General features: G+C 43.1%; 1 protein-coding gene across 1 annotated transcript in view; it reads right to left on the bottom strand.

The window, feature by feature from the left end:
• ADGRV1 (adhesion G protein-coupled receptor V1) overlaps positions 1–20478 on the bottom strand; it is a 479769-nt gene that overhangs the window by 85750 nt on the left and 373541 nt on the right. The window contains exon 86 of the mRNA XM_090037635.1: positions 2064–2221. Within this exon, the coding sequence (XP_089893761.1) occupies positions 2064–2221 (158 nt within the window). The remainder of the gene's footprint in view (positions 1–2063; positions 2222–20478) is intronic.

The following is a 20478-nucleotide window of genomic DNA, read 5'->3' as shown; positions in this document are numbered from 1 at the left end:
GAAAAAAAGTCAGTGCGGGTTAAAGGCCTGTTCCTTACACTGCAGGCAGGCTGACCCCTGCAAGAGTCTGAAAATGCTTCTAAATGCATGGATCTTGGCTACAAAATTTATGGCAATGGGGGACTGCTATAGGGCTTTCAACCTTTTGGCTAGGGGCAAGTTAGACTAGAGTGCTCCTGATCTTCAGTGCTTTTGGGCTTAGGGCTTGTACTCAGAATATCTGGCATGGATTTGGGAATACCTGAAGCCCCAGAATGAAGAGTCCAGAGGGTACGATACTTGCCAGTGGTAGCACTACACAGACTTGAAGGATTAAGCTCTGCTCAGTTGAAATCTGGAACTTAATTCGGAACTGATTTGGCCTTGGAAATGAAATTAAAAAAAATGTGGTAGGTTCCCAAATCAGTATGTTTGCCCAATATGGGCTATGGGTTTTACAGTCATGCTCAGCATTGGCTGAATTTAATCATCTTCATAGATGGTTTCCATTACTGAGCACATGCTGTTTTTGGCAGCAATTTAATGAAGGCAATGTATTTAATGAGTTTTCCTTGAATGAGAATGTAGAACAAGGAACTTTTTTCCCCCATGTTGATTGGGGCTTATTGGAGAGGAAAAAATCTTGTCTTATATTTGAAAAAATCTGGTAGCTTCCCTTAAATATATCTGTGTACCAAAGTATTCATCACTTATACTGATAAAATAATACCCTTATGAACACTTACTTTTATTAATCTTTTCCTAAAAATTTAATTTTTTCCAAACATCTCACAATTTCCTCTTCACCCTGATCTAGAACTATTTTGCAACACAGCAGTTAATACCATATCAATTTAATAATGTATTTTATTCATATTTTTATTCAAGTCTATGCAACCACAATTTTGGTTCTGTTAATATATTCTGGCACCTATCTTTATCATCCTGTTATTGTTATCATCTAAATAGCCAGGACATTTCAGGACTGTCTCAGGAAATTCAGGAATTTTCTTTTTCCAGTCATACCTGTGCACTGGGCAGAGCTAAATCCATTAGTTCTATGCAAAACAGGACTGAAAGTTAACGCTAATGAAGGTTGGCTGATACATTTTACGCATCTGTGAATAACTAATTTAAGAATTAATGGTTAAGACAAAATAGAATTACAAAAATGCTACCATTTCAGCAGGTATCATTGCTTCTGGAGCTTTTTAACTTTTATACTAAGACAAATATACCTTTAATATATAAAAAGAAGGATTTAACTGAACTAATGATATTTTTCTTTGTCTTACAGTGAACTGCCTCAGTTTTATGAAGGCTGCAGGCATTTCTGCCTTATCCTGAAGGGGTAGGTAGGGAACAAGCTGCACACTATGTTAAGAACAGTATACTAAGCAGTTGAAAGAATATGAACCATGTTATATTTGAGCACTGAGATCTTATCCAGCTTATACTACCATTAGGAAATTTTGTAATTTACCACTGGAAAGAAATACATCTTTGAAGAAGTTTCCAGACCTCAGAGATTTCATATTTTACTTTGAGTATTTCTAAAAAGTAGATGCACTGCATCTAAAAGGTAGATATAACACACATAACATTTTGTTATCCAGTAGGTAATGTAGTCATCTAAGGTACAATTTAATTTTTATAATTTTATAGTATTATAGTTTTCTTTTAAGTATCTCAATCTATATCTTAAAAACAGAGATCAATGCTTACTGGAACTTCTATAAAACTTCATTCAGCCCTGTATTAATAAATACAACCCCATTAATAACTATGTAATGGTACCTGTTTACAGAAGAGGTTTTTTTTTTTTAGAGGCACTATAGAAAGACAACATAAAACACGTAAGTAATGCAGAAGGCTTTGACAAGATACTAAAAGTCAGACATAACTTTAAGCTGGAAAGAGTCCCTTTGACTTCAAAGGAAACCCTAACATGCTTGAATTTATGTATGAGCTTAAACGTTTATCTGAGTTGGGGTTTCTCAGCAAGTGTTTTTCCCTGGAGTGAATTTCACACTAAGTCAGAATTGCCTTCAATATTTTCTTTGGAAGCATCCCACATCTCTTACCTGAGGCATTAGTTCTTCCTCTGAAAACATCATCATATGCTTTCCACTGAGGAGTTACCTGGTAGGCATGGATGAATACAACAAATACCACCACCAGGCACATGAGTGGTACCAAAGCAGCAGTGAAGAGGGCAGCGTAGACATTTGGAATAAAGCACCTAAAAGAAAAAATACATAAAAGCAACAGTTTTATCAACATTAAGAACAACATGAATGATTACACACAAGCAGTCAAATACAGTCTCAAAGGGGGATATATTTTGCAATCTACATATGCTTTAACTACATACCCAAAGTAATCTCACTTGAGCGCATTGTTTTAAAAGGTTTTTAAGCATTTAACATAGCTAAACTAAAATAATACATTAGGAAATTAGTAATGTGTCATATTTTTTTTTAGCATGACCAGACACCAGAGATAAATCAACCTCTAAACTGGAACTAAGTACATTTTAACAAAACACTATACATTCTATGTTTATTTAATGTGATTTTTCCTAGTTACACAAGTTTAAAAGTACATTATGCAATTTTCCATACTTAGCCCTTAAAACAGCAAATGACATTTTGAAAAACATATTTTTTACATAAAACAGCTAAATTGAAAGGCAAGACAGCTATTTCCCATTTAGTTATTGGAAATTACATGTCACTTGTATTTTGAAGCCAAATGCTCTTCCACTTCCATTAATTTCTTTATTTTGCCTCTCTTCACCCTTTCCATAGATTAACATTATAACTTTTTAAATAGGATGTACAGGAGGCAAGCGGTTGTTGTGATATCTTTATTAGACAAACCATGTAGTGAGAGGGTTGTTGGACAAGATTTCAAGTACAAAGTGCCCTTCTTTAGGTTTAGATGAACATTCAAACAAAGTATCACTGAAAAAATAGTATACTCAGGAATGTGATATAAAGTATTGACAAATGACAGGATACAAACCACCACATGGGAGAACAGGCTTTGCTAAACACTCCAATAAAGCCAGACTGTGCTTGAGAACCACTGACCTGCACTGAGTCTGATGCAAAGTTGTGCTGTCAAATGAAGAGCTCTGAGAGTGACTGCGGAGGGTATGGGATCATGACTACACCCACTCAGAAGCTGCAATGTGGATAGCCTCTCCTTACCACTTGTTAAGTCATCCCTGCCATTTAAAGTCTAAAGGGAACCTATGCTGATGTAATATACACACTGGAAAAGGCTGGAAAAAATGTCATCTAAGCTTCCTCTGTACTTGCTTAGGCTTGCTTCTGAATTGGCAAATCCTGCATGCCTGTATCTCCATTCCAGTGAACTATTTCAGGGAACTACTGCTTCAGTTCCAAGCACTGATTTTACTACCTCTCCTTGTAGAATCTAGATCCTTGTTAGGACTCTCTTGGCCAAATATTTGTTCAACCATTGCTGCTTGCTGATGGAAATATTGCACAAAATGATATAACAAGAGACAGATGGTAACTTCTTATCATACTAAAATATATGTGTTAGTAAGGGTGTTTTATAGACATTTACCATAAAACCTGATCTGCTGAATCCTTTAATTTGATGTTCCTTATGCATCAAATTCATTTTCCTTCCCAAATTGTGTTTCTGTTTAGTCTAAACTGTATTAAATGAAGGCAGACTGGTATAAAATAAACTCACTTGAAGAGATTATACTGTCTTCAAAGATGATCTTGATGCTGGTATACTGCCCCATGGGCATGTGTACACGAGACACTAGCTGTGCAATATACTAACAACACTGAGCAGTAGTGTGCCAGGCAAAAACTGTGCTAATAGTCTAGCGCACGGTAATATTAGGCCACTGAGCAGTAAGCATTATTAAAAAGCCATGCACCAACCCTACTGCACAATTGCACAAGTTACTGCACATGGATTTAGTACTCAACTTAATGTGCAGTAACTATGGTGCATCAATGAACATGTGGACATGCCCATAAGTTCTAATATCGCCTTTTTTTGTTTTGTTTTTGTCTTTTTTTTTACCTTAACAACTGCAGTGAATTATATGGTTCATGTTCGTAGACAGCTGTCTAGAAGCTGAAAAAGCCATTAATAGAGTATCTAGACTCTACTAATGAAAGCCACATAAAGAATGAAAATTCACAGAAGTGGATCATTCTCATCAATGTCCTCAGGTGTTAGATCAAGTAACATATTAGCAATTTACAAGGTGAGGAATACACAAAGCTGTTTTGAATTAGGTCTGAAAAGTTTAAAACTCATTTTTGAGTCTTTTTAAAGGGTGGGGTGGTGAAGGCCAGTGTTTCTTATATGTTTTATGCACGCTCTGTCCTTACATGTAGACAGATATTTCATGCCTTGCATACTGAAAAATGTATGGGATAGGACTACAGAATAGTAAGGAAGTAGGTATTCTGCTACATATCAGAAGCTCACATTTATTTGTTATTAGTGTACCATTTGTCACCTTAAACTGTGCGCGCTCCAGCCTTCTACCATTTGATGGCAATGGATGCAAAACCTCTCCAATCCCCAAGCAAACTATGGTGTGAAGAATAACGGCAAAGACTGCATGCATTCAGGAATCATCTATATCCTTATCAACACCCTAATTACCAGCATTATTTGTTTAAAGATTAAAATTAACCTACTGCAGCACAGTTTTCTACATAACACTTTTTCACACACCACATTTTTGTAAATGAAACCTTTAATTCATGTGAGGACAGAGCTACCTGCATGAGTAAGATGTTTTGTACTTCTACATCCTGCTAGTTACTAGTACTGCTAATATAATCAAATGGGAGCAGAGTGGCCTATACTGAGTTATTAAGGTTACTGTTAGGAAACACCTAGCAGTAAGTCATCAGACCAAGGGGAATAATAATTAAGATTCTGGTTTATTTGTTCACTTCCCCGCCCCCCACTCCTTTTGTAATTAGGAATCTGAATTACTTCCAAAAAGTCATCTTGGGGCATGCCCACTTCTTTAATACTCTTTTGGCAACATCTTCTCGAGAAAAGGGAGCAGTAGCAAAGGTCTTTAGTTTCTTCAGGCAATTTTTATCTAGCTGTAATTTCATAGCTTTAACACAAGCTTTTCACTGCAGACTCAGAGAGATACCTCTCTATTCCCAACACATTTCCCTTGAGCAAACCAGCATCTCAGTCCCCATCTATTTCTTATATCTTTCAGAAATCTTGTTACTATCTTAAACTTACATTTTTGCCATGTTAACTCCTCACTGTTTCTGCCAAGGAACTCCTCCTACTTTTACCTTTCTTTGTCACTTTTGACACTGTACCCATTATTATTCATTCCTATAACTCAGGGGTCATCCTTTGACTCATTCCTCTCTTTTATCTATATACCAGAACTGCAGCGAGATCCTAGTGCTTGCTGTAACAATGTTTCCAAAACCCAGCCTCTTCTTCCTTCTGCATTTCACAGAGGAGCGTTTATAAGCCTTTATTCTCTGGTCTCCCCAATGGTAACATTCCCCAGACTAGTATTGCCTCACTCTTCACCAGCCTCACCCTCCTCTGTTATTTCATGCTAAAGCCACTTACTGCATATGTTTTCCACAAAAATCTCTACATTTCCCTTCTTACTATAAACCTATCATGGACCTACTCCAGATCCCCTGTGAAGAGGCATTTCAGCTGTGACATCTAGGGATAATTTTGAAAATATTTTTTCAAATACAAAACCCCTTAAAGACACATTTCTCCACAAGTATATAATGATTTCATTTCCATTTGAGGTCACAGAAAACAAAAATCTAGGCATATCCATTATTATAAGTATGAAAGACATGTTTTTAATTCTACCACTAGAAATCATTAAAAAAAAAAAAGATCTTGAAAAATTTGGTTCAAAACTAGAAATTGACTTAATAATTGGAAATATTTTATCTACCATGGTCAACTCTTGTTACAGAAAGACCATTCTATCTTAATGTAGTTTTAAAAACTGCTTTAAAAAGACTAATAATACAGAATGGATTGGGGCATTACAGGTCAATAGACGTAATTGTCTTCTTTTGGAAAAAGAGGACAACCAGATAAGTTGTCTACATTTAAATTAATGCACTAATTAAAATAACCTCATCTAGTGGCCAGCTGGGACTAGGACTCTTCTATCTACACCTGTTCTTATAATTGATACCTAACAAGGTTAGGACTCTTTCAAGGGATAAGCATACTTATACACCCCTTTTCTTGGTTTTCCTATGGTCTAATGAAGTGAGCCTGGGTTCATGAAAGCTTATACTCTCTTGTATCTTATTTAGCTAATCTATGAGGTGAATATCTATCCTACCTTTCTTCTTCCACCTTAATACACACTAATGTTCTTTCTTGAATCTGAATAGGATCGTACCCTCCCACCCCACATCTTTTTTTCTAGATGCTAAAAAAAAGCAAAAGCAAGAAAACAACTGATATAAGGGGCGCATTGCACATTACAATTAGTTGTTAGTACAACTACATAATTTGTTTTAAAAGGAGGGGAGACCTTTGGCATTTTAATACAATAATCCTAGGAAGTATTTCATATTAGCAATGATTTTAGCAGGGACTCCCTTCTAAGACAAGACTTTTAAAAACCATATTTGGCAAAAATACAGAATTTTATTCTCTCTCTTGTCTTAAGTTCCAAGGAGAGTTTTCCAACTGTGGAAAGTCAGGGGCCATGAAACACTGCAAATGTTCTGGATTATTAAATGATTAGAATCCTCCTAGGTACAAAAGAGAAGCAGTAGGGGGCCACTCTTTTGGCTGCTGTAGCTGTTTTGTGAACTTTTCTGAGATATCTGAGAACATATCTGAGAAGCTGTTCTACTGTTATTATGAATTTGTCACAGTAACAATGAATTCACAAAAAATAAGAGGAAAATGTATTGCAGTATAGTAGCAAGAGGACACTGCACAACAACCACATACCCCCAAAAAAGGCCCCTCAGTTTTGGAATTCCACAAGAATTAATTGCGTCTCCAGTTCCTTTCAACCTCTTGGGGAATTGGTCAGATTGCAATATGCAGGTAACACACAACCTACCTATGTGACTAGCTACTGTTATGATTGGCTGCTGCTGCCTATTGCCTCACTGTGAAGGCCTATTGCTTGGACAAGATTAGTTAGAGGAAGAAGAGCTGGCTGAAGCTGTACTCAAGCAACATGGAGATAAAGCTGGGGAACAGAAGAAAGCATTTAAAGGAATCTACAAGTACTGTGTTGTCTCCTTTAATGGATGCTATATATATCCAAAACTGGTCAATCTTTAATTTCTCACCGATGCTAGGCTTTCATCTAGTTCTGCCTTCATGAGAATAGCAGTTTCTGTCATCACCAGTTGGTTACTTTCAGTTTCATGCCTTTGTCATCCTTTGGTCAGACTACAGCAATTTGCTTTACCTAGGCAAGTAGCCTGTAGTGCTTAGGAAATCCACAATACAGGGTGCTGCAGCATGTCTCCAAGACTACCACAAGCACACAAAACCTGTCTTATGATTTCTATGCAAGCTTCCTGTATAATATTTTTAAAAAGAAGCTTAAGGTTTCAGAGGGTATATTCAGAGGGCTGCATGCAGGATGAAGACTAGGGTACAGGATAAAGACCATGCAAGGAAAAGGAGCATTTCTTGGCATTACATTCTCAAAAGTACAAACTTTAAACCTATTCAGAGAAAACACAGAGCTGCAAATGCTTCTTCCCTGGGATGAGGAAGTGGGGAGGGAGTAGGGAAGAAAGGAGGAGGGGCAATGAAAGAACAAACAGGAGACAGATGTTAATCAATCACAGTGCTTAATGCCCTGTTGGATAGTGGTGATGACTGCAGTTTAAGAATTTACATAAAACAGAATACAATTATCTGAGCTCCACCCAACCCTACTTCAGTTTTAAACTGGTAGTTGAGGGTACAAGGCTACCCAGGGTGCATATTGCTTTGGCTTTGTACCTGAGTGCCATAAACCAAAAAATAAATAAAAAGGCAGATTAAAATATCTGCAGGATTTCAAAAGAAGCAGAAATGCTAACAATGAAAAGGTTTCCACATGGATTAGTGCACTAAAAACCCTCACTATGGAAATCTGGCCACAGAAGCTGCATATGATCTTAATTTAGAGGAGGAAGTCGGTGCCTCTGAGGAAGACTATGGAAGTGTTATTAGAGAGATGATGTCTTCTCAGAAATATTAAAAGAAGAGTTTAATGTTAGAAGTTCAGGGGATTAAAAAAAAAAAACAAAACCCAGAAACCTGCATGCTTTTGGCAGAGTTTTGAATCTTCAGATCCTCACAGCATAAGGGCCTGATAACAAACACTATCATCCAAGATGAGTTCAAATAACAAAGATGCTATTTTAATTTGCCATTTATGCAGCTGCTACATACTTTTTGTTGCAAATAACATTTGGCAGTTCTACTAATTTCTTCAGCAAGGGAATATTTGCTAAAAAGTTATTAACCTTCTCTGCATCAAGACAGAACACTGAGGGTATGTATAAACATTCAGGGAGGTAGGGGGAGATTATATCACGTAAAAAATGGTCACCTAATCTATCTTAGTTCACCCAGATGAGGATCTTACACTTAGATCCCTAATTAGGCTGACCTCATAGGTGATGTGTAAAGGGGGGCACGTGAGATTGGCCACTGGAGGTTTTTGTGGGCAGTTGCCACCCCCCCTCACTACTGCCACTGGCAGCTGCAGGCAGTCCTCACTCACCACTTGCTGCTGCTGACAGCATGGATGGCAGCTGCAGGAGGTCTCCGCACGCTGCCCACCACCCTCCCTCCCCTCATGGCTGAACTAAATGCAAGCTGTACAGAAATCTCAGAAAGACTAGTTTAGTCTAAAAATGGCTGACCTGATCTAATAACCCCAGCTGACTTCCTGCCCTTTGGGCAGGGGGCTGGACTCGATGATCTCCCGAGGTCCCTTCCAGCCCTGATGTCTATGAAATCTATAAGTTAAATCTACTTGTAAGGAAGTCTAACTAAGATCAGGTTGGCCGTTTTTAGACCCATCTAACTGCCCTGAACTTCTGTAAAGTTCCCAGGGCAACCCCAGGGCTGGGAAAGCCCAGCTGATTGGCCTCAGGCCTAGGACTGCACTTTTCCTATCCTGTCCCCATCAGTGAGCTATTTTTAGTCCACCAAGCACTTCCCCTCACTCCCCAACAGACACCTCCCCCTGCAGACCATTCAGCTCCCCTCAAGCCTGTTAAAACCCCCCATCCTGCAATCCACTTCTGGTGAAAGTTTTACTGGCATTCACCAGTGCCAGTAGCTGATCAAACTAAGTTGGGGTGGAGGGAGAGGGAGGTTGGATGGGGTAAGGGGCAGGTTCTCCAAAGAGTTGTTTGTCTAGGAGTGGGGAGGGGGTGAGGGTAAAAATAGCCACTGGTCTAGGGGGTGGGGGAGAGAACCCCTCCACCACCCCCAGTGAACCCTATGAGCCTCCCAAGCCCCACCAATCTCCCTAGGGACCCTGCTTGTCTCTTCAATACCTCCTGGGCACTTGCCTCCCTTATCCCCCAATCCATCCCTGCAGACCCTGTCTGCTCCCCGGATTCCACCCCTGCACCTGAACCCTGCTTGGCACCCCATCTTCCCAAACCTCTCCCTGATAGCCCTCCCACATCCTGACTTACCTTAGATCAAGCCAAACTCCCCCTAACTTCCCTGACTGCACCCTGAGGGGTTCATTCTATGAATACACAGGCATATACAAAACGCGTATTCAGAAGCTTGCTGCAATCTTCCCCCTCAGCAAAAACAAAAGTTGCAGGAAATGGAAGTGCCAAGTCTAGCATACAACTACCTTTTGTTATGGAAGCCGTGGAGTAGATGAACATTCAAACCCTAATGCACACCTTTTTATTCAGTCTTTATACAGCAATCTCTCATATGCTTCAGTGAGAGGTTACTGAGAAAGGGTGAATAAATTCTTCAAGATTCAGCCTTACGTTATTATGTTTGAGTATGCAACCTTGTCTGCTTACATACTGGTTGTGCTTCTTGGTTCTTGTAGCAGAGCACTAGGGTGCTCGCTACTAATAATAGTAATAAGGATGGCTGCCAATCAATAGGGCAGCACAGGTGAGGGTTGCCGGGGCAACTAATGTGGGTCAGCTGGCTAGAAGGGGGGCCTGCCCTTTATAAGCGATCAGGCTGAGACTTGACCTAGTTCCTTTCTGACAGCCCGAGGTGCAGGAGCTCTGCAGCAGAGCAGAGCACCTAAGGGGATGCAGCATGGTGAGGGCAGAGAGAATCCTGGTAGAGATACCTTTGCAAGAGGGCCAGTTTGGGCCTGGACCCTTATGTTATAACCGGTAGGCCTATATTGAGTTAGAGCCGGTTCGCTAGTAGTTTGCTTTGCAGTAGGCCTGTTTGTGTGACTACCGGAGGACCGGGTGAGGCTGTAGGGGTGCAAGGAGGCCTCCTGGGAGCTCCCCAATAATTTGGGGGTTCCTGGTGCCCAGTAAGGGCACAGTAAGTGGTGCCAGGGTGGCCCAGTGATTGGTGCCGGAGCTGGCACTATAGGTGAGCGCCAGAGAGAGGCACGATGTTGTGGGGGGTTGTGACCCCAGCCCCGTAAGGGGGCAGCATTTTGCCCAGTAGGGCATATGACCCAGGAGAAGGGTCAGGGGCCAGGCACGGCTACGGGCCACCTGAGCCCCCAAGCGTGGGAAGCGCGTGAGTTGGGCCCAAGAAGGCGGGTCTGGGGGCCAGGTAAAGCTAAGGCCGCCTGAGCCCCAACCATGGGAAGCCCCGAGAGAGGGTGAGAAGTGCGGGCAGCATGGCATAGGCCCCAAGAGAGGGCAAGAAGCATGGGCAGCGCAGCATACGGGAACAGGAAAACTGGGCAAGTGTGTGGTAAGAGTCCAGGAGAGAGGCTGGCATGTGAGAACAAGCCTGGAGGGCAGGTTAAAATAAGAGGCTCTAGGGTGAGCAACTAGCACCCTACTTACACTAAGTCCTGGAGAAGGGTGAGTGCGTGGTAGAAGTCCGGGAGAGGGGCAGGCACGCTAGAGTAAGCCTGGAGAGGGGCGGACATGCGGATAGGGGCCTGACTGATAGGAGCATGACAGCCGAGCGCGCGACTAGAGGCCCGGAAAGGGCGAGAGGGGGACAGAAGCCCGGGAGGGGCGAGTATATTGGGCGCGCGTGCAGAGAAACCCCAGAGAGAGGGAGTGCGCGTATCGAGAGACCCCAGGTGGGGCGAGCATATGACACGAGAACGTCCAGTACAGCTGTGAGGCTTGGGGTGTGCTAGAGGGGAGGTTGGAGCAAGCATAGCCCTTAAGGCTGGGGTGCACCGAGTCACCCCATACGGAACGGGGAATAGTTCCAGCATAACACTGTGTACTAGGGGATGAAGGGCAGCCTCCCATATAGAACCAGATAGCATCAAAGACGTGGCTTTGTGAGATAAGAGGGTGCTGGATCACCTACTTGGCATGGTAGGGGGGCGCTAGAGGGATCACGGCTGCCCCTGCGCCCCGCTCCGTAACAGTCCTGTCATGTACCAGATCTAAAATATTAGCATTGACTAAATGAGCTTGCAGGTTACTTTAGGCTAGCGTCATGTTGAGCCTGTTCAGGAATGGAGGTTTGACATTTAGCTAAATCAAATAGATTCAGAGTGGCTGAATGACCACATATTTGGAAGAGGGAGGAAAATTCCACCTCTGAGTGACAAGTTACTGATTCTGGTCAGGGATGACACCCTGGCATGGGAAGTTTGTACATTTAATTCACAAGTCTTAGGCCAAGACACCATCTCCAAAAAACACTTATATATCCACAGCAGTATGTCAGGATCAAATACATCCATAAAAACTGATTCATCTCTCTGTCTCATAAGAATCAACCCTCAATTTTTTTTTCAAAAGAAGTAAACACTGAAAACCATCATTCCCCTAACTAAACTCCTAAAACAAAGGGGCCATTCTATAGTTAAATCAGTCCTACCTATTAGAATTCTTAGCCTGGTCTTACTTCCTTTACTGGGACAAACATATCAGAAAAGGCAAAAATTAGATTTGTAATGCAATGGAAACTTCCTTGAGTACAAGTTTGGGATCAGGAACATGGCATGTGTCAAAATATTGGGGAAATACTTTCTCAGAGGTTGTGAAACAAGCAAGCTATTGCTGTTTGAGTCAACATTCTAGCTCAAGAATTCATTTTGTCAACAGGATGTTCCTGTCATTTTTCAGCCCTCAAATTTTAACAAGAACTTCGCTGCAGTAAATGTAAATCCAACATAAAACTTTCTGTTTTGGGGGCTGCAAGTAGTTGTGTGCAAAATATTAAAACTAGAAATTGCTGTTATTTTTATTTTACACAGGGCAACATCAACATTCACATTTAGAACTTATTTCCCATTCTAGAGAAGAAATTAAAATGAAGGTCATTTGATTTTCATGTAGTTCATCTCCATAATTCATCTCCATGGTATCAGGTGCAGCAAATACATGTAGCAATGACATATATTCTTCCTCTGTCCTTTATTCTCAAATATTTTTTTCTGAAGAAGGGAGGCATATGGCAAAAAATTGGATGTCTTTCTTCCTAATATACCAAAATATCGCTAACATGCTTTGTACCACTGAGAAAGTATAGAACATGACTTGATACATTTAAAGGAAAAAAATGAATATACAAAGACATTTGACACAAGCAAATAGGTTTTTTATCTTTTACACACTTCTATCCCCCAAGCACTATTATCATTTCATGTTTACCCTTTTCCCTCTAAAGATGTTTTAAAACAAATGTAATTTAAATCCAATAATTTAATTCCAATATCATCATTGATTTTTAAATTTTTGTAGGTAAAGTACTTTGCTAAACTGAGCCTTTGTTTTAAAAAAGAGGTCTAGTGACATGAGCCTACCTGTGAGACTCAGGAATTCAAGGACATCTCTCATAGAGATAATTCTCAGCATTGACATGAAAGACGGTCTCCCTCACTCCACTTCCTCATCTTCCAAAGTGGCAGTAACAATACTTTCCAGTTTTAGAAGGGTGTTGTGAGGAATAGCTATTATCTTTCCAACAATCTGAAGAAAAATACTATCAGTGTGTAAGAGCCATTATCAGGGCTGTCCCTAAGGGGAGTGTGAATTGGAACGACTGCCCCGGGCCCTGTGCTTTGGGAGACTCCATGGAGCTGGGTGGAGCAGCCATGGTGATGCCACGCCCCCGCCTTTGCGTCCAGCCACTCGCTACTCTACTCCCCACTGCAGCTGCTGCAGGTGGTGGTGGCAGCTTCTTTGGGTCTGGGGCGGATGGGATTGGAAGAGGGGTGGAGCCCTGCATGGGCTGATTTGCCCCGGGTGCCACACCCTGCTCGGGTCAGCTCTGTCCATTATTATCTAAAATTATATTAAATTGTATTGTATTTGTATCACTCAGAAAGTTTAGGTTCAAACATGGGTTGTATTCCGAGAGGGTATCCTGTGCCTAGCAGATGTTTGTGTATGTGTGTGTGTGCACATGCACACACACATAAATGCGCAAGTGCACAAATGATGGGGAAAAGGGGCAACAGATTACAAGCAATATTAATTCCAAGTGAAAACACATAAAATGAATTATAAGGGAAGCAAAAAACATTAGGGCTTGTTAATAATTGCGTAGAAAAACCTCAATAAATCTTTCTTTTTTTTTATTTGCAAAGAAGCTGAATGATGTGCTTTTATCATATGAAGATGAGTACTTGTTATCCCATTAGTAACTCAACAGGATGATAAACAAGATCTGCTAGGGCTAAACATTTTTAAATCAGCAGGCCTGGACCAAGAGTGCTTGAAGAATTGTTTGAGGAAATGTTCATTTTTACCAGAAAAATTCCAGATAATTGGAAAAGTACTAATATTTTGCCAAAATTTAAAAAAAGGTACAAGATAACTTATAAACCTATTAGTACAGGGGTGGGAAAAATATGGCTTATGAGCTAGATCCAGCTCATCAGACCATTCTATCCAGTGCATGGGCCCCTAAAAATGTTAGAAAATTATTTTTTTAATCTACCCCAGCTGCCTGTCAAAGACAACAGGCAGCCAGCAACAGCAGGACCCGGGGGGGCCAGTGGAGGACCCAGGGCTGAGCAACAAGGCCGGCCTGGCTCTACCCTGCCTCCATCCCCACCACCTAACCAGAAGCCTCTGTGGGTTCTGGCCTTGTGGCCCTGGAGCTATTCCCCACCCTCCCTCCAAGTGGAAAGTGAGATAAAATTGGACAGAGGGAGGTGGGAAAACTTCTGTGAACCACCCAACAGCCAGAAGCCCCATGGTGCTTCTGAGGCCAGGCTGGATCCAGAGTGGGAAGCAATGGGGGTGGACGGAAGCAGAAGCTGGGGGGTGTGCAGGGAGTGGCAGCAGAGTGGGGAATGGTGGGGAGTGGCAGGAAGCAGCATTGGCACTGAGAGCAGCCAGGGAAGTGGAGGGGGCCACAGGGAGTGGCATGGGAAGCAGCAGTGGTGCAGGAAGTGACAGGAAGTGGCAGCGGTGTGGAAAGTGGCAGGCAAGCATGTGGGAGAGAAATCAGGGAAACAGTGGACTAGTGGAAGCAGCCGGCAGGAGCATGGAGCCTGTGAAGGTGTCCTGGGATTGGCCAAGGTCGTGAAGCCTGGGTGTGGGGTCTGCCGGGCTGCAGTTATTATATTGCCACTGATAACATTCATGGAAGACAAATATTGGCAGAGTGGTAAATAATGACAGCAGGGCAGTCATGCAGAGTAACCCAAAATGCTTAGTTATCCAGGCCCATTTAAACAACATGAATATTAATATAGCCAAATGTAAAGTTATTCATGTAGGAACAAGGAACACAGACCATGTTCAGAGAGTGGAGCACTGTATCCTGCAAATCAGTGACTCTAAAAGTAATAAGCAGAAAAGTGAACATCCAACTCAACCTGAGTTTTCCCACTGAAATGTTCTAACAAACGTTTGAGCTAATGCAACTGTGGAATGTATAAACTTCATAATGGCAAGTATGAGCAGTGATGGGATTTTATCTTTGTATACAGCATTAGTAAGATACTGGAATACTGTATCTAATCAGATTGTTGGAAACAGAGACTGTGCACAGAAGAGCCACAAAAATGATATGGGGGTCAGAGAAGTGGCATATTCATGACTAGGTACTCCCACCAACTACCATGTAAATTGTAAGTAGCTGCTCCAATGCACTAAAACATTAGTGCTTCTCAGAAACACGTGCAAGATTTTTTTAAAAAATTGAGCAAGATGAAATACCACCCCCCAATTCTCATACTGGGACATTATTGAACCATTTCATACTGAGCCACTTAAGGTCTAGCCTGCCTGCCTAGCCCTCAAAAAAAAAAAAAGTCATCCTGGGGAGAAATTCCACATGAGAAATCTGAGCACAAACAGCTGAAGTTTGGTGAAGGTAAAAGGAAGAAGTTACCCTATAAGCAGAAATGTTGGACAATCTTAACTACAGTCATTGCTGCTTCCTCCTCCTACAGGTTAGATGATCTTTCCTATTGGAATCCCTGAGGTAGACAATAATGTAGTCATTGTTTGCCCTACTACTGAATTCTCTCTAGGACAATTCCACATTTCATATCCAGTCAGCATAAATCAAACTCAGAAACTGAAAAAAAAACAGGCCAGATCAGTACATTGTATTTCTCTACAAGCTAGTTTTTATTCTCATAGGCTAAGTACAGATGACCAAAAAGCCTGAGGTTAAATTGATTCAGTCTTTGAAGATTAGTCTAAGCTGCAAAGATTGAACCAATAAGCAAATGAACAGACATTCACTTGCGATTCAGGAAATGTAGCCACATGCCTGCAGTGGGTCAAGCCAGAAACAACGTAGCTAAGAGCATGGGTCTCTAGCACATTGCCAGCATGGGTTGTGTGTTCGCTTCCTCTTCCTGCTGCCCCTGAGGTCTCTAGAATTTGTAGCCCACAATCATGGCAGCAGGACTGTGCAGGGTTGCTCATCACTTCCTCTTCCTGGTTCCAGGTGCCTCTGGGATTCGCAGTTCACAGATGTAGCCAGCATTAAGAAAGCCAGCAGGGCAGGGCAGGGAAGCTCTGTACTCAAGAGAAGGTGAATTTAACTCCACTCCCTGGTCCCAGATCCCAGCCAAGGTTTGCCTGGTGGACGGAGGGGGCAGTGATCTAGCTCTCAGTGTTCCAGCTAGGGAGCAGAGGGGTGGAGCCAGCCCTGCTGTCTGAAGCAGACAGCACAGCCCAGCCCAGGGCTGCAAAGTATGTTGGGATGCTGGGGGAATCTGATTTAACTTGAACCAGGAAGGGGTCTGGGGCAGAACCATAAACTGGTTTGACCTAAGTCAATTAAGTCTGATACTACATTCAACTAGGTTTTTTATCTTAAACCAGTTTCAGCCATTTGAAACTGGTTTATGTGCACCAAACTTCTGTTCCACTACATGTTTAAACCAGTTTCTGATCACTTAAACTCGTTCTGTACAACTTCTGTACTTAGCCATTGAAAATGCTGCCTTTGAAAATGCTTGAGAAAATGTATAATTTTATTGAATTTGAATTTTGAGAACTGAAGCACTACAGGGGATGTCTGGAAATAGGAAAGAAATTGAAGTTTTCCTTAATTTTTACATTTGTAATGTGTGGATAATTGCATATCAGTGCACATGCATAGAAAGATAGTGCACGTGCACAGAAGATACACTTGGTACTTATTTTATTTACATCCACTTCATGCTAGACAGGCTTATTGCTAGCCTATGCCTTTGAGCATAAGCAAACTTATTCCTATTCTAATTCAACAAAAATATCTCACAATCTAAGTTGCACAATAAAATTTCTCAGAAAAACAAGCTCTCAAACATACAGGGAAAAAACATGTTTACAGCTGCAGACTAAACTGCAATATTTACCTTAATTTCTAATCCTACAAAATAATATTTACCACAAGCTTTAGTTTTAATGCAAAATGTGTCCTGCATAAATGATACAGGTTAGGAAATCTTTATGAAAAATCTGAAAATCATGGGAAGATGAGAAAATCATCAGCAGTGAGGACTAAGAGACTATTTTTTTATTCCAAGTGGCAAAAAACCTCCAAAAACAGAAAGAAGGCTCTGACATGAACAAATTCTAATATTTAGTTTATTTGAAGAGCTCAGAAAAAGCTGTAATTTTAGAGTGAACTCTGGGTAATAACAGCATGGAAAGGTCACAGTAGGACCCAGGTCCACATTCAAAACTCTTTATAAACACTAAACATTTACAGACAAAAAAAAAAAAAAAAAAGAAATGGAGTCAAAATGAGACAAGAATACCAGCACCCGAAGTTTGAGACCATATTTACCTGAATCCAAGAAAATTTGAGATGACTCCCCCATTTAATATGACTCCTCCAATAATTAGATTTTAGACATAGAAAATCACAAGTTTGTTAAAATTTTCCATGTTGATAATCTAATTATTGGAGGATTGTCTTAAATTGTATCACCCCCCGCCCCCAACTGCAGCAGGAAAGCAGCACCTGAGAAACAAGCACTTCAAGAAGCAGATGGGTGAAGAGAGGGCAGTGGGGGAGATAGGCACGAGGGAAAACAGAGGTGGGGAGCTAGGTGGGTGAGATGGTGAGGAAAGCAGGGACAAAGGGGTAGGGAGGGAAGCAGGAGGGTAGGGGCATGTGTGGGGAAAGCAGAGATAGTGCAGGTAGCCGGGAAAGCAAAGGAGAGCAGCAGGCAGTGGGGAAAGCATGAGTAGGAAGCAGGTGGGAGGAAAGCAGTGGCAGGCAGCCTACGACACCCCACCATGCCTGCCCCCACCACTTGCTTCCTCATCTGCTCATTAACTGCTTTCCCCCTGCTCCAAGTGCAGGGGAAGCCCCAAGGTACTCCTGCCTGATTTAGGGTTACCATATTTCCAATTTCAAAAAGAGGACACCTGGGAGGGGAGGAAAAAGGTATGTGATTGTGCAGGGAGGAGAGGGGCAGTGATATGCCCCCTGTCCCCCCAGTCCTGCTGGTGCCCCTCACTCTTAACCTGCAGCCCCTTTCCCACCTCCCAGCCTTGCTGGCTGGTGCTTTTCACACCCAACCCATAGCCCCTTGCTCCCCACAGCCCTGCTGGTGCTCCTTACTGCAGCTCCCTGCTCCCCCTTGGTGCCCTTCACTCCTGACGCGCAGCCCCTCAGCCCTGCACTCCCAACATGCAGCCCCCTGCCCCCTCTCAGCCCTACTGGTGTCCCTCAGTCCTGGCCCACAGCCCCCTGGCCTTCTAGCTCTGCTGGTGCCCTGCATTTCTAACCTGCAGCTCCCCCCCAGCCCTGTAACACAAACAATTTGCGCACGCACGCACGCACCCCTCTTCCAGCAGCTGCCAGGGCCCACATGGAGAGGACATGATCTCCCAACAGCCAATCAACTTTCCACTGCCTCCAGCCATGAGCAAAAGCAGAGGCAAAGCAAAAACCTTGACATTTGCTGGCATTTTAAAAAACCCGCCCAGATGGAGGACAAGGGGCCAAAAAGAGGAAATGTCCGGGAAAACCTGGATGTATTGTAACGCTACTCATGCTTCCGGAAACAGCTGTGCTGGGAACCTGGCTTGGCAGTACACAGGTCCTTCCCTCCCTGCCCAGCTCTCCTCCCACTCCCTTCTCCCTCCCATCTCACTTGCTAGCCAGGAGCAGGCTGGGAGGAGGAATCTGTATGTGGCTGAGCTGGGCTCCATGCAGCATGAGGCAGAAGTGGCTTTGGAGCTCCCCTGTACCTGCAACAGCTGAGAGTCAAATTGCTCCAACTGGAAGCTGTAGGGAAATTGAAGTCTGGTTGGAGTCTGCAGCAGTAGCAGTGAACAGATTCTTCCTTCCCCATCTGGCTCCCTGCCAGTGTGGGAAGTGAGGGAAAGGGAGCCAAGCTGAAAGCAGGAATCTGCATTCTGCTGATGCTATCTCTGGCTCCGCTGGGTTCCCTGTATAGACACTTTCCACAGCTCACAGCTGGAGTAGTCTGATACGCAATTTTAAGACATGGCTCTGTTTTTTCCCGCCCCCCATGATGATTGGGGAAAGAACCCCTCATCTTGGAATCAAGTAAATAGTCTATCACTTTGTCCCGGGAGAGAATTGTAGAAAGGACCCCAAACAAGAAAAGAAAGTTACAGGAGGCAGGAGGGACAGGGAAAAGAGAAACAAACAAATAGGGAAGCTAAAACAAGGAAAAACTCCTTACCCTCAGCCAGAGCTGCGATGCCACGAGAGCAGGGAGAGAAACCCGCATGGCTCATTAGCTGCGTCTTTATTCAACTGAGGCCGGCCGATGACATCACTGACAGGTGCCAGCCAGCAGTAATAAAAATGGCTGGCGGAGGAAGGAAAAGGGAGGAGAGCACGGACCCAGGGAGTGTGGGGATGCTGGACCCACACTGGGATTCTCCCAGGGAGGGAGAAGCAGCAGAGGAGGAGACAGAAGAGGCTCCAGATGCCAGCAGCAGCAACAGCAGCAAAGGGAAAACTGCCAATGCCGGAGGTGAGCTAGAAGCAGCCCCTGCAACCTGTGAGTGCGGCAGCACCAGGGGAAGCAGCAAAGGGCATGCAAAGACACTCATCACTACAGGTGGGAGTATCGGGAGCAGTGAGGAGGAGGAGGAGGAACTCTCCCTGCTGGGAGGGTCCCAACACAAGCAACAAGAAGGGCCACAGAAAGGCAAAACACCCGGATTGGGACGCTCCATAAGGAAGAGAGGGGCAACACCGAGCTCGCTGAGGAAGGGGAAAGAAGAGGAAGAGACAACCTGAATAGGTAGCCATGAGTACGTGACCCTGCACAGAGGTTGGCATTTAACTAAACTACAGGGAACTCAGAATGCAGTGCCCTGGTGCAAGAGACCCAGGAAGGGAGTTGCCCTGAGTCCTAGCGATATATCAGATGTGTCGTTGTGTGTTTTTTCTTTCATGTTTTTCTTTTGCGACTCTTAGGAGTAGAATAGATAGGGGAAGGCCTGTAGGAATTCCTATCAGATTAAAGGCCTTAGGGCAAGAGTGCACCCTAGGCAAGTATAGGTTCCAGGAGTGAGACCCCGAATTGGGACAGCCGGGGAAGAGTAAGGAAATTGGCCTCAGAGGCTCACATCCCAGATGGGAAGGAACTCAAGAGGCTCCTCAGGGATGTAAGAAGAGGCACATGGTCATGAAGATAGAGCAACCCATCAAGGTGGTGTGAGGACAGGGTGTAGGGATAGCGGAGCCCCGTGGTGACCGTCAGGTAGATCATGCACTGCAGAAGATCCATGGGTAGCCAATCCCCGCACTGAGGAACATTCAAAGTCATGGCAGGAGAGATAGGAGAAGACAACCCACAGAGGTAACACCTACTTGGCAAATTGTGGAACTTTACAAGGCTTACACCACCCAGCACTTGAGCCAGGGCTGCACGGGATTGAGTGTTCG

Source organism: Crocodylus siamensis, chromosome 3, assembly GCF_052110815.1.
Source record: "Crocodylus siamensis isolate JL-2025a chromosome 3, ASM5211081v1, whole genome shotgun sequence".
NCBI classification, from domain to species: domain Eukaryota; kingdom Metazoa; phylum Chordata; order Crocodylia; family Crocodylidae; genus Crocodylus; species Crocodylus siamensis.
The sequence above is the reverse complement of the archived record's forward strand: the minus strand, read 5'-3'. Positions and strand labels throughout refer to the sequence as shown.